Source organism: Candoia aspera, chromosome 8 (genome assembly GCF_035149785.1).
Source record: "Candoia aspera isolate rCanAsp1 chromosome 8, rCanAsp1.hap2, whole genome shotgun sequence".
Lineage (NCBI taxonomy): Eukaryota > Metazoa > Chordata > Lepidosauria > Squamata > Boidae > Candoia > Candoia aspera.
In genome coordinates this window covers 23,454,864-23,468,844 of record NC_086160.1, presented here as the reverse complement: position 1 = coordinate 23,468,844, position 13,981 = coordinate 23,454,864, and the positions used below count along the sequence as shown (strand labels likewise).

The 13,981-nt window shown below is 39.3% G+C and overlaps 1 protein-coding gene across 1 annotated transcript in view; it reads right to left on the bottom strand.

Moving 5' to 3' along the window:
• LOC134502268 (uncharacterized) overlaps nt 1-13,981 on the bottom strand; it is a 43,340-nt gene that overhangs the window by 11,666 nt on the left and 17,693 nt on the right. Inside the window, exons 9-16 of the mRNA XM_063310503.1 lie at nt 12,961-13,292; nt 11,918-12,051; nt 11,060-11,188; nt 9,528-9,775; nt 5,841-6,009; nt 5,373-5,574; nt 4,763-4,893; nt 3,880-4,043 (exon numbers count right to left, since the gene is read on the bottom strand). Of these exons, the coding sequence (XP_063166573.1) occupies nt 3,880-4,043; nt 4,763-4,893; nt 5,373-5,574; nt 5,841-6,009; nt 9,528-9,775; nt 11,060-11,188; nt 11,918-12,051; nt 12,961-13,292 (1,509 nt within the window). The remainder of the gene's footprint in view (nt 1-3,879; nt 4,044-4,762; nt 4,894-5,372; nt 5,575-5,840; nt 6,010-9,527; nt 9,776-11,059; nt 11,189-11,917; nt 12,052-12,960; nt 13,293-13,981) is intronic.

Here is a 13,981-nt window from a genome sequence, read left to right as displayed (position 1 = left end):
AGAGCCAGAATTATCTCAGTAGAACGCAAGCTGCAATATTTGTGGGGGTTTGGTTGGTTGGTTGGTTTGGTAAAACCAATTTTCCTCATTCTTGCATGGAGTATAGTGGTGATAAGACTATACCTTATACCAAACTATTTAGGCTTAGCAGGCCTTTACATGCCAGATTTAGATAAAGAACTTACTTTGCACTAAGCAGCAGAAGCTTTGATGGCTACAGGGGTGGGGGAATGTTGAATAGGCAATGTCTACTTGTCTGCATGTCCTTCTACAAATTTATATTTATTTATTCATTCATTCATTTGAATTTCTATTAGTTTTATTACTTATTAAAAGTTTGTTTCCATGCAACAGTAAATACATGCAAATGCCTAACTGGTGTTCCTGTCACCATCTCAATCAAACATCTGAGGAAAGAGGTATTGATGTGGAACAGCACCCAATCCTCTAGAATCCATATCCCAAGACAGTTCAGCTGAATGAGGTATCATTCAAGCACCCCTTTATGCCTGCATAAAATTGACTGCCCAAGCCAGCAGGAACAAGAAAGAATTTCTGGATCCAGCAAAATCAGAAGGCTTCCTTAGATGACCCCTTTAATTATGATTGACAGCTTCCAGTCTCCCTGGTGTCAGGCAATACATGAAAAATTAAAATCCTATGGCTTCTCATGGGCAGCCGTCATCCTGATGGGCTACAAATGTGCATTAGCCAGTCTTGTCTTGCCATTGACTTAGAGCTACAATCAGATTTGTCAGTCTTGCCCAGAAACATCCTTCCGAGCCACTCCGCACACTTACCTCACCCAGCCAGATGCCTCAGGTTGCATAACGGCCCCTAAATTTAGAATGGCTTTGTCTTTGGCTAGATTCAATGCTTTTCCAACAGCAGTTATTGAGGGGAGATACCAGAACATCCCTTTTGAGTGGAGATTGTGCCCAGGTGGTGGAGGAGCAACTGAAATGCTGGAACATGTTCTATTGTACTGTTCCCTCTATGCTGACGCACTCGCCAGGAATTACTGTTGCCATTCATCATCAAATATCCTGGTCATACTGATTCCTTCTGTCTCAAATTGTTACTATCAGATCAATCTGATTCTACATCAAAGATAGCAGCCAAATATACTTTGTACAATACACCATAATTGTTCTTCAGACACCTCCTAGATATTTTCTGTTTAGAAACTGTCATGAGTGCCGTTGAGCTGAAGACATCAGCACAACGGCACACATGACAATAACGAGGAAGCAGAGGAAGGGACTTAAGATAAGCATAGCACGCGCAACTACAGACACAGACCCCAGCCGGATGATTCAGCCATCAGGACACAAAAGAGGAAGAAGGAAAGACAAAGACAAGGCGGATCACGAGGCACACCCAAGCTGTTAGCAAAAGCGCAACGGAGAACGCCCAGCTGACAGCAATCACCGGCTGAAGGAGGAAACCGATTATGGGCAATCCCGGGGCACCAGCTGGGGCCCCGCAACCCTTCACCTACCGGCACGAAAGCATGCAGGACAAAGGGGGGATGACGCAACCCAAGGTGGGGCGCTGACCGGCGCGGGGTATTTAAACCCCGCACCGGCGCGCTCCCTTCACTCTCAGCTTTTTTCGCGCAACTCTATGTTTGAATAAACCTGAACCTGCTCTTCTCTGAATCAGCGTCTGTGTTTTACTCAGCGGTAGGCAGCGCATGACATAAAGCTGAGAGTCACAAACTCAGCCTCGCCGAGCCCCACCGGACAACAACGAGCCGCGGGAGGAATAGACGGCGAGAAGAACAAGAGCGATGGGGCCGACGCGTCACGGCCAAGGCAGGCGAACCGCACGGCAAGAAGCGGAGGAGGACCGATCGAGGCCAGAGGCACCGCGGACCCCAGGAGCCACGGACACCCTCCCGGCCCACCCCGAGCCTCAGCTCCAACCCCAGAGGGAGACGGAGGCGGAGGCGACCCGGCCACGGGAGGGAGCAACATACCTCCCGAGACCCGCGGAGACCCCCCCGCCCCACATCGCACCCCAGCCACGGGCGTGGAGCGTCAGCCCAACTGCGGCAAGCACGGTGGAGGACGGAGAGGCAACCCAGCCGATGCACTCCCAAACGGAGGAAGCTGACCAGCGGACGGGAACGCCTGAACCCCACCGGCGGCTCAACCCTGCAGAAACACCGATAGACCCGATCCCAGCTGCGGCGCGGATCTCGGACGGGGAAACACAAGCCAGACTCGCGGCCATGGAGGCCCAGCTAAAGGACCTCAGGACCATGCTGCAATTGCTGATGTCCCCCACGCCGCACAACGACGTTCCCGTGCAGGTACACACCCCGATCCACACCCTGAGCGGGTCGTCGCACTCCCATGGGCCAAATGCTAATCAACAAGCGGCCCAGGCGGACGAAGCCATGGGTCGGGAAGCGAGAAGAGGGGACTCACAGAATGCCCGGGCCCCAAAGGACTTCCCCATTTTGTTGTCAGTTGATTCTTACTTCTGTCTTATTTTCATTATTAGCTGCCAGAGTCATTTCAACAATATAGTCACTATAGATGGACTCTAACGTTTAGTTTTTAAACCCTAATCACTTATTATGTATTATTCTTTCTTATACATTACCTCACTGCATTTTTTCTACATATAATATTAATATTAATTTTTCGTTGGATTTTAGCATTGTAATGGTTCTATACTTTAGATCAGTAAATTTATTATTCTAAATAGTCATTGAATTGCCTTATACAAATTGCATAATGCCTCACTATATTAATTTTTATGCCCAAAATTTTTAAACTTATAATTTTACTTGTATAGTTTTATGATTCTATAGCTTGTTTTATTCTGGTCAATTTCTGTGCCGTGTAGGCTGCATTGATACTCAGCGAGTTCAGTGCGACCTTTCCCCCCCAAAGGTTTGTTTTCCTTGTCAATGACCCAAATAAAATGATTGACTGACTGACTTCCTTAGGCATACTGAGTGGAGTGGGAGTAAATGCCTAAGAGTAAATTACCTTTTGGGGACAATTGAATTAAGGTAGAATTCAAGCAACAGATCTGAAAGTAGCCAGTGACTTTAAATATATATATATAATTAAATTAGATATTTCAGAACTGTAGCTTATTTTACTTTTTCTCTGCTCTCTGCCTCCCTGTAATGGTAGTCCAAAAGCCTGCAGTGCTCTCAAGTAACTGCCAATACAATAAAACAGAATTGCACCTATTCTGGATTTTAGCTATATATGTACGTGATTGTCAAATAGATCACACAGCTTAAGAACAAGCTGACACTATAAAGTTTCTGTATGTCTTCAAAGTACAATTTATTTTAAGTCAGTTACATTAACAATGTATTAAAAATGTAAAAACTCTATAGAGCAGTCCTGCACAACATGTGGCCTGCCAAGCAACCTTGAGTGGCCCACCAGCATTTTTAAAAAAGTAATAAATTCACCAGCGCCCCAAAAGGTGCACTGCCGAGTGCCTCCAAGACTTACTGCCATCCCCAGCACCAGCACTGTCCTTGCTCAGCCAGCCACCAAACACCTGCTTTAAAGTGTAAAATGTAAGGCACTGGACTTGGATTAGATCCCCAGCTGAACCACAGAGCTTATGGATAGATTTTTAGCCAGTCACTCTCTTTCAGCTTAACTGAAATAGAGTTATTGTTAAGAGGATAAAATGAAGGCACACCCTCATGTGTGGTGTTGTAAGATTTCAAAGAAAATGCAGGCTACAAATGCAAAAATAAAAATAATAAACCTAATACCATGGGCTTTCTGTGGTTTCTCCCATTTACCAAGGAATGGTTTTATGTTTCAGTTATTGCTCACTGCATAGAATTGGTTTAAACAATATAGCCTTTAAGTAGAATGAAATATTTGAAACCTGTTATTTCTTTATACAAAACTCCTTTGTGTTTTTTTATGTTTTCTTTGGATGGGGAATGGGTAGTAGATCGAGTAGCTTGCGGGACAAATTTTTCTTTGTATTCTGGTCTTATTCGATCCTTAATAAGTCCTGTCTCCAAGTTCCAGGTAACAAAATGGTCTCTGAAAAATATAGTAGGAACCAAACAAAACAACCAGAAATGTATTATGGACCTGCAAACTTAATTAGAAATTCAATTGATTTATCAACATTTTATTTGTAATAAAGCATAGGAGACTAATTTACACTAAATGGAAATAAATCAAAATGTATATTAAAAAGTATACAAATGGCTGGGTTTACAAAGTCTGAATGTCTGCTAAAATTAATCCAAATATTATTATAAGAATTGCCAGTTCATGTTGATCTTCTATTCTCAATTTCAAAAGAGACTTGAGGTTTCTGATTTGTTTTAGGTTATAGTGACTGCACTGAGTTTACAACTCACAAAAAAAGCACAATTTTCTATAAGCATGAACTGGTTAAGGTTTGAAACTTAGAACTATTCTAAAGTGGCCATACTGGTAGATGGTGTAAATAATGCAATTTCTTTCAAGTAGCAGTACGGGTAGAACTTGCTTAGCGACTGCCTCATTTAGCAACCATTCACAGTTACAACGGTGATAAAAAAAGTAACTTTATGACCAATCCTCATCTTTACAACCTTCACAGATCTGTAAAGGAAAGGAAAGCTGAAGTAAGATCAGAAGCACAGTCGCGGTTTCACTTAGCAACCGCTTCACTTTAACGACTGAGTTGCCAGTCCTAATTGTGGTCACTAAACGAGGGCTACCTGAAATATAACTATCATAGTGCTTTTTCAATAGCTGCAAAATGTTACCTGTTCTCGGAGAGGCCAAGTAGAAGGCCTCTTTCTAGCACCTTGTATTCATTATTTGGACAAGGAATTATGTAAAGCCCACTCTGCTTCTTTATGTACTTCTTTTTCAGAAGATCATAAACTAACAGCGTCTAGAATTGCATAAAAACATATTTCTGCTTGGTGTGGAGAAAGACATGGAAAGTTGTAATACATGCACATCTGGGAACCCTTAACATCTGGTTTCCTCATGCAGGAGGTTTCCCTCTCCTGACAATCCTTACTGCAGTCACTCACACAAATACCAACCACTTTTCAGTATGCTGCCATCTCCTAATTTTCCCCAGAAAAATCCTCTCTGGCACTGAATTACTCAGGAACCAGTGAAGTGGTGATTACCCACATTTTCTGGATTTGACTGACAAATTTAGATTTAAATCCTTTAATTCCTTAACGGATCTTTAAAATCTTTAATACTTTTATGTCTCAACATTTTGGGATAAAGTTTCTCCCCATTCGCTACAAAAGAATTTTCTTATCAGACACAGCTTTTTCTCAGTAAATTCATCATTCATGAAAACAGCTGAAAACCAAATAATCAGTATTTATAGAAGAAAGTTGCATTTGGTACCTGGAAAATGGATCTTGAAGGATCTGCAAAGGAGGCTATTCCCTTGCCTGTAAGGATATAAAGTTTCATGTCTCTAGCCAGTACAATGTCTGTGTTCTCTACCAGCCCTCTTTCCACCCTCACAGCATTATGTTTACACTTGGATTTTGCAATATTCCACACTGTTATGACTCCTGGACTTGTGTTTCGGCACACAGCATACCTTTGGAAAGAGAGGAATAATCTTGTTATTGCTATATGGTAAAATTTTCAAAACATTGCCATTTCTCTTTTATAAATAGAAGCAACAAGGAAATGTTACAGTATGTTTGAAACAGGCTATTCCAGTCTTCTGTCCTGCCTTTAGAACTGGTGAAAAATATATTCCAGCTCTCAAGGTGGTACACATAATTTCCTTCTAACTACAGTCACAAACCTGGTAAAGAAGTCAAGTGTAAACTTCCCTCCTATTCTGCCTGTTCTCATTACCTGGGATAATTTTTCATTGTCACGATATCTTGAATACCATTTGTTTTCTTCGTGTTGCTTGCAGTGACAGTCAAAGACTTGTCATTGATCTTGGAAGCCAAGTTCCAGGACTGAAGGTAATTATCTCCATCACAGAATGCTAAACAATATCGAAGGTCAGAGCATATACCTACAGGTACATGAATTATGATAGTTTGAAACAGATCATTTTGGCCATTTTCAACAAATCTCAGCATTCATTAATGCTACTGTGATCATTTAAAAATACAAATTAGGTTATCTATATCTACTCCTTTTTCCCTGGAGTTGGTCTAGGGAAGGCACCTGTAAACTACTATAAAAAAAGCTAGGATTTGGCATTTAGAATAACTTTGTCACAAACCATAGACTTGGGGTGTCTGAAAAGTTCTGGAGGAGCAGTGCTTTTGCTATACAGAAGTATGCCTGCTACATATTTTTAAATGCCAGGCTACCAAGTTATGAATCAAGTTTCCTTCTCATGTACCAGTATGTGGTTTTTCCTTCTTTGCCTATAAAAATTCAGGACACTGCATTGTCCTGAAGAACAGGCTTTGAGGATTTGCACATACCGTGGTGTGTAAAAGTTTGTGAACACTTTTGAATGTTAAATATTTCTGCATAAATATAACTTAAAACATGATCTGTTCTCCACATGTCCTAAACCTAGATAAAGAGAACCCAATTAAACAAATGAGTCAAAACCATTATACTTGTTCATTTATTTATTGAGGAAAATGATCCAAAGCTGTGTGTTTTAAATTCACAACAGTGTAGCAATGATCAGGCAAAATTTGGATTGTTGACTATTCTTGTGTAACGTAGGCACACTAACACTCTTCATAATTCTGCTGAGCTTATTAAAAATATAAGATCTGGGAAGAATGGATATGTTTGGAAGAAAAAGATGTTTTTAGTAGCATAGTAAGAAAAAAGTAAGAGGAAGTTAAATGTATAAAACAGTACAAATAAAGAAAAGTGCCTAATCTATAATTCATTGTGACAAGCAGTGCCTGGGCAATGGATTCTCTAGCTATGCAACTGGTTATTTGTAATCCACTGCTAGACCTTTCAGTAGTATTATATGATGGACCATGGACAAAACAGAAGGCAGAGTGGACAGTAATGAAGACAAGGAAAATTCTCCTCCATTGATTCCAGTTCAATATATATACCAATCAAAGCAAATACTTGTAGCTCGGGGTTGAACTGTGGAGTCCTTGGTGCTCTCTGAGCCTTGTTTTCTTGCAGATGTTTCATTGCCAGACTAGGCAACATCTTCAGTGCAAAGAGGGAGTGGGCCTTGCTCTCAGTTTATATACTGTGGCTTGCCCTGCTTGTGTTGGTGGGGGTGTTCTCCTCTCCTTGGGAGTTCCTTGTTTGGGCTGTTGTTTGTTGCTTGGTTGATTGACTGAGTTAATAGTTCCTTGATTATGGTGTATTGTGCTGTTTGATTGTTCATCTGGTGTTAATCCTAGTCTTGGTTTTTGCATATCTGGGTGTTGATTGCTGGTGAGGAGGTGTACTGGTCTTTTGGCTTTTCTATTGTCTCTTTTGAATGGTATGTAAATGTTGTTTACCCCTATGTGTCTGTTGATGGCTGCTTTGTCTGAGTGCCAGGCTTCCAGGAATTCTCTGGCGTTTTTGGATTTGGCTTGGTTTAGGATGCTCACAGTTTCCCAGTTGAAACTATGGTTGAATCTGTCCATGTGTTGTGAGATTAAGGAGTTTTCATCGTGCCTTCTGAGTGCTAATTGGTGTTCATGGATGCGCTCTGCTAGTCTTCTGCCTGTCTGTCCTATATAGTGGCTGTTACAGTCTTTGCATTGTATGTTGTAAATAACTCCTGTTTTTTCTTCTTGGGTTATTGGGTCTTTGGGGTTACTTAATATGTTTTGAAGAATTTTAGTTGGTTTATGTGCTACGGTGATGCCATGTAGTTGTAACAGCCTGTTGGTAGTTTCTGAGATGTTTCTGATGTATGGCAGTGCTATCCTTTTCATAGCTTCTGTTGGTTGGGTTGTAGTGGGTTGGGTGGTGAGGCACTTTTTGATAAAGTTAAGAGGGTATCCATTTTGCTGGAAGATGCTGTACAGATGATCTGTTTCCTTTTTCTGGTATTCTGGGTTGCTGCAGTGTGTAAGTGCTTGTCTGAATAATGTTCTTCAGTATATACTGTGTAGCTTAATTTCTAAATGACCCCCCCTACTCCCTCCCTCCCTTCCTTCCTTCCTTCTGGCACTGCTATCCATATTTCCACTGAATAATCCTTTGCTATATTTTAATAATATTTTCACTTTTTAAACTCCCATAATAAATTTTAAAGTCCTGAGCATTAAAAATGGCATCTAATGAGGTGGATTATGGGGCTCATCTTGACATTCTACAAACCTTGACATGAAGATGTCCTGATAACCATTTTAAAGAACATTTCCTCATGAAATTGCCTTTGCATCATTCCCAGGCCATTGGTGAAGCAACTTAAATTTGTCTTTAGCTGTTTTAGTAGGGGTTTCCTTCTCCTCCTAAAAGAAGCCTTGCCATATGAACGATCTGTAGTGGCTCATTGAATATGTTGGTGATGGCACAGTCAGGGGTTTCAGTCAGACCAGCTCCTATTGGCTTCTTGAGGCAGCTATGGCTATGGCCCTTACCCTCCAGGTGCTGGGCACTCCCGCGTTAAACATGCGAGGTTGGTGTTCTTTTCATAAATATGTATCTAGTACTTTTTGAAGGAGTGCTAGACTTGGATTTAAAACTAGCACTAGCAACCTCTGAAGAAAGAGCCAATCCTGGTTCTGTTAAGGTCTACTTAAATTCTGAAAAATGACCAGGTTTTGCCAGCTGTGAGCAATACAAATTTCTCACTCCTTATGTTCATAATGGCTTTGGTCTGGCCATACTTTTTATTGATTTGTGTGTGTGTGTGTGTTTTTAAACTTAGCATGGAGGTGGTAGTATTTTTTGTGCATTCCAACAAGCTACTTTCTGATGCTGTGGGACAGAGCCACTCTCTGCCAGCACCACTATTTTCTTTAATAGTGATCAGTGTGAGATATCTGGGAGCTAGTATAAAATGGGCAAGAGTTCTGTCTATTTTCAGTTTTAGCCTTAGTGATGTCACAGGTGCAACAGAAGGTGGGGTGAAACAGAGGGAGGTTTCCAAATGCTAATGGCAACCTCTCCATCCAAGCTAGTCAGTCTATTTCTGAAAACAAAGGCAGGATGAAATGGGAAGGAGCTTTCTCCATGTAATAGGAGAACTTACTCCCAGATCAGACCCTGTTTCTCTCCTGCATGTGTTGTACCTTCCAGGTGAGCTGAGTTTTAGACATGGATTTAGTGCTCTGCTGGAAGACTGCAAGATTTGTGTTCTTCATGTTGAGGAAAATTATGCCTTTGTGAACCAGTAGCATTGTATTTTATATAGATATACTAAATAATCATCATTCTGTGCATTTTATGCTAGCTTCAGTATATTGATACTTCTCTATTCTAGGTTTTAGTATTACCTAATGACTTCCTTTGGAGTTGCATAGCAGCAAACACTACCATTAGTCATCCCTATATTTTGATATTCTTATTGAATGGGGAAAGCCTCTTGCTTCTGGATTATTATTACACACTTTTTCTATAGATATTTTTGAAGTTCATAGAAAAACTACTCACCACCAATGGGGACTGAAGGAAATTTAGCCAGGTGTTTGTGGTCTTCAGATTCTAAGTTCCATGATACAATCTCAGTGGTACCAGTATTTGGAATGGGACTGAATGCCACGAGGTGAGATCCCAAACGATTTACAGCAAAAGTGTGAATGTAATCATTGCAGCATCCCTTCAGACTGTGAGCATAAGCAAAAGTATGGACATTGTAGAGCTCTATATGAATAATCTCTTGCTTTCTCAGGAAAGGGCACCTATAATGAAAAAATTAGTCTTAGTTGAGGTGTACTAATACTGCTGAGCATGTCTAAAAAAGAGTATTGATAAAATAATACTGTACACAAGGAAGAAATATGTATATCTAGCTCTATTGTGGATAGTATACAAATGTATCTAAAAGCTAATCTGGTATGATTCTGACATGAGGTAATGGCTGGGTATACAAATCATGATTGGCCATGATTTGCTTAGCCCTGATTTATTAAATATTAATTAAATAAGTTATAATTAGCTATATTCACACAACATGATACAAACAACATTACTGCTTAGTCTGATGTGTGAATCTATTCCAAGTATGACTTTAGGCAAATAGCTATTGGCTTTAAATGCCCCGTATATCAAATAGGACCAACCCATTCCACATGATGAATAAAATAGTTTATCACCCATGTAACAAATCTTCATGTTGCTAAATTTCCTTGAGAACTTATTAGATACCTAGATTAACTCAGAGATTTTCAATGTTTTTCTAAGTAGCATTTTGAAATAATGAAAAATTATAAGACTGGTAAATATCTTCTTAGTGTTCACATTGATCTCAATTTAACTTAAAATCAACTATTTAAAATAGAGAAGAACTTTTAAGGGTCATAAAGAAAATAAATTTGAATATTGAGCAAGCCAAAGTAAAATAATCTCTTAAGTCAAAAGCATTTATTTTTAAGTATTTGTATTTCTCTTAGAGTATCGTCTCACTGCCTGAGACTATAATCTTTATATTTACTTAGCTAAAAAAAAGTATTTGAATTCAACAGTAATTTATTTCCTATGAGATACATATAGAATTGTAGTACAAGTGACATTATACATAGATTATACAACCAGTTCTTTCTTCACTTGCATCTAACCATGGCACTAATATGTCTTGTCAACATCTTTTTTTTCTGCCATGTCCCCTTAATTTGACTTTATCTTGTTCCCAGCCCATGAGGGACACAACCCTATGTTGTCTTAGCTGAACCAATGTTAAAGTAGTATTTTCACTGTTATTCAGACAGCATTCAATGGCAGCTACAACATATATAAATTCTGTTAGGCTTTGTCACCTTGGAGAGAGGTTAAGGGGCTTCAGTGCCTTGAAACACAGGCAACAGAGGCTGGGTCAAGATCACAATGGGGACAAGGAGATCTTAAGCTGGTATAGTTTTCTGCTGACTGAAGGATGTGCGAAAGGCCCTGGCAATTCATCAGTAAAATGAAGTGAGAAAGAGAGAGCCAGCTAGGAGACAGTTAAAAGAGTTATTTGGTGGTACTACCTGAAGATCACAAGGAAATAATCCTTAGTGATAGCCACCCCCTCAGCTGCAGCCATTGGTTCCTGGCTTTTCAGTTTAGCGACTACTTCCCCCTTTTTGCCACTGAAAACCATTGCTTCACTTGCGCTTCTGCAAAAGAGAGAGGCAAAAATACAGATGGAAGCCATGATATTGCAAAATCATTGCTAAAAAAAACCCTTAAATTTTTATTCACAGAAATGCACATATGACTCACTAAGAATGCAAGTTTGAGTACTGTATTTTTGGTCTGTATTTTCAGAGCCATCAGTAAGAAAAGATACAGCACAAGACTTAAACCACTGCTTTGGCCCTTTTCAACAATCCCTTCAACCCACATGCCTCCTCATTTGAAGTCTCACAAGTCCTAAAACCAATCAGCTCACTAATGTTCCCATAGAAAGCATTTGCCACTCATGTATCTCTTGTTCATAACTACATTTCTTTGATTGGTTAGAAAGTTCATTTGATTGTAAATTACTCCAAATTTCAGGTTCCAATACATACTATATAATTTCTGATGAGGCTATACAATTGTGCCTCCCTAAATTACAATCCTTTATTATTTAATTGAAATTCCTGACAGAGGAGTATTCTGTGTAGTTCAGGATTCAACATTCAGGCCTGATATTATAGCAGGAAGAAGTGGAGAAAATCTTGTATTAGACAGAATCAAGAATGTCAAAATAGTGCCTGAACAATTCTCAGGATAAATTTGCCATAACTATAGGGATTTTCTTTGTGGAATCTACTATGTATTGCAAACCAAGAATTCCTGATTCAATAACTTATTTTTATGTAGAGAATTTTAAGAATTCATTAAAGTTAAGTTACACTAACCTATATGCGCATAGAACATAATCTTTTACTGAATTCTTTGATACCAGTAGAGAATGAGTCTTGTGTATAGGCTCTTCTTCAGAGAAAAGATATACTTCATGGAGCAGCTGGCATGAATGAACAAGATCAAAAACCTGAAACATTTGGGGATGAAAGTAAATAGATTCAACTGGCTGCCAGCCATTTCATGTCAATTTAAAACCACATGTATATTTTCCCCCTTCTTTTTAAAACCTGCATTGTAGAATATAACAGGAAAAATAAAAAGGAAACATTTGGCTATACAGGAAGCTCTTGTTATCTGGGGTCTCATTATCTGCAGTTGGAAAATACAGACCAGCTCTTATAAACAGTGGTAAAGGTTTCATGTTTCCATGGGGTTTTTTTCTGCATTTTATACACTTGCAAAGTAGCAGGCTTTTGCACATATGTAAGGTATGTTTTTCATGGTGTTATCTGTACAGTAGTCTCATTATCCCAGTAGCTTGGCTGGAATGGAACACTTGCAAATAAGCAGGGCCACCTGCATAAGACCCCTTTTAATTAAGCATGATTTTTTAAACATATTGTTACCAGAATCAGTAGCAAAGCATTTATCTAAATCTGATGATCTACATCCACAAAAAAAGGAATACATAATTCCTATTGAAATTAGTGGACTACATTTTCTTTCTCTCTCTCTGCAGATCAAGGTGGTTTCTGCTTCCTGCATTTTTCCCACAATGTTCCTGGGAAACTGCATGCATGCATGCATGCATATATATGCATGATATATATATAAATATATATCAAATTTATTCCCCACCCATCTCACTCAGAGAGCGACTGACATGGAACTTTTTCATATTTAATGTGTTTACACAACTCTCTTAGCCAAATTACAACTTTTGGCTCCTCCCTCTGAGCAGTGATTCTAACAAAATCAGCTGTTTGTGACTTCTTTACAATTATGCATATCAACTGAGCACAGGATGAAGGATATTTCCAGCCAGGTCTAACCAGAGCATATAGACTTTTGAGTTACTAAACACCAACTAACTCACCTGAATTTTGTGATTCCCACTAAAAAAAACCAGCAGAAGTTGTCCATTCATTGACGATGTTAGTATTGGAGTATCCAAAAACTCACCAGCGGCATATACCACTTTTTCCAAGGAAAGATCCCAAATTTTAATGGTGGTCTTGTCAGACACAGCCACCATCTTGTTCTCCAAACATACTGCAATAGCACTAATATTTTTCCCAATTTCATGCAGAGTGAAGATCGCCTTGCCAAGTGTCAAATCCCACATTTTCAAAGTACCATCCCTGGAGACTGTTGCAACTATGAGTTCTTTCTGGGTTTCTCCTAATGCTGTAATTCTGTCCAAGTGACCTACAGATTCATGGCAGCACAGTCTTAGAATTTTCTCAGTGATAGAACATTGATTTCAATAAAACCAGCCTATTGACCTTTCTTTGACATGCAGAGAAATTAGTAGCTCTTTTTAGCCACATTAGTGTTACAACTGGTGTGATGAATAGTTTGAGAATTATGCATGCCATATATTTGATCAATAATTTCTATTCTATCTTAAGCCTTGATATTTTGATTATTAAGAATAATTTTACTTTTCCTGGCATGATGCTAAATTTGGGCAAAAACAATGAAAAACTGCAAATTAACACTTTGCTTGTGAAGGATTACTAGCCTATTTCTTCAGATATACTATAGATGTTTCTGCTCATTGATATCAAACATAGGGTATCAAGAATTGAAATATATAATAAATTCTGCAGAAAAGCAGAAGTGATTTTTTTAGATCAATGAATAAATCCATGTACCTGACCTACAGGGAAGGATTTCTGAAGGATACTGGTGCTCTAGCTGTTTCAGTGGGCCATCATAGGTGACATCATATGTTGGCATTCATTGAATATATCATTCTTGAGGACAGTGTATAAAGTCTCTGGGGAATCAATTCACCATCTTCCCCAAAGTGATGCCAAATATAGGAATAGGGCTTTGTTTGTTGGGACAAACCAGCCTCCAAGATTAGAACATCCTGAAGTCACAAGTTCTGG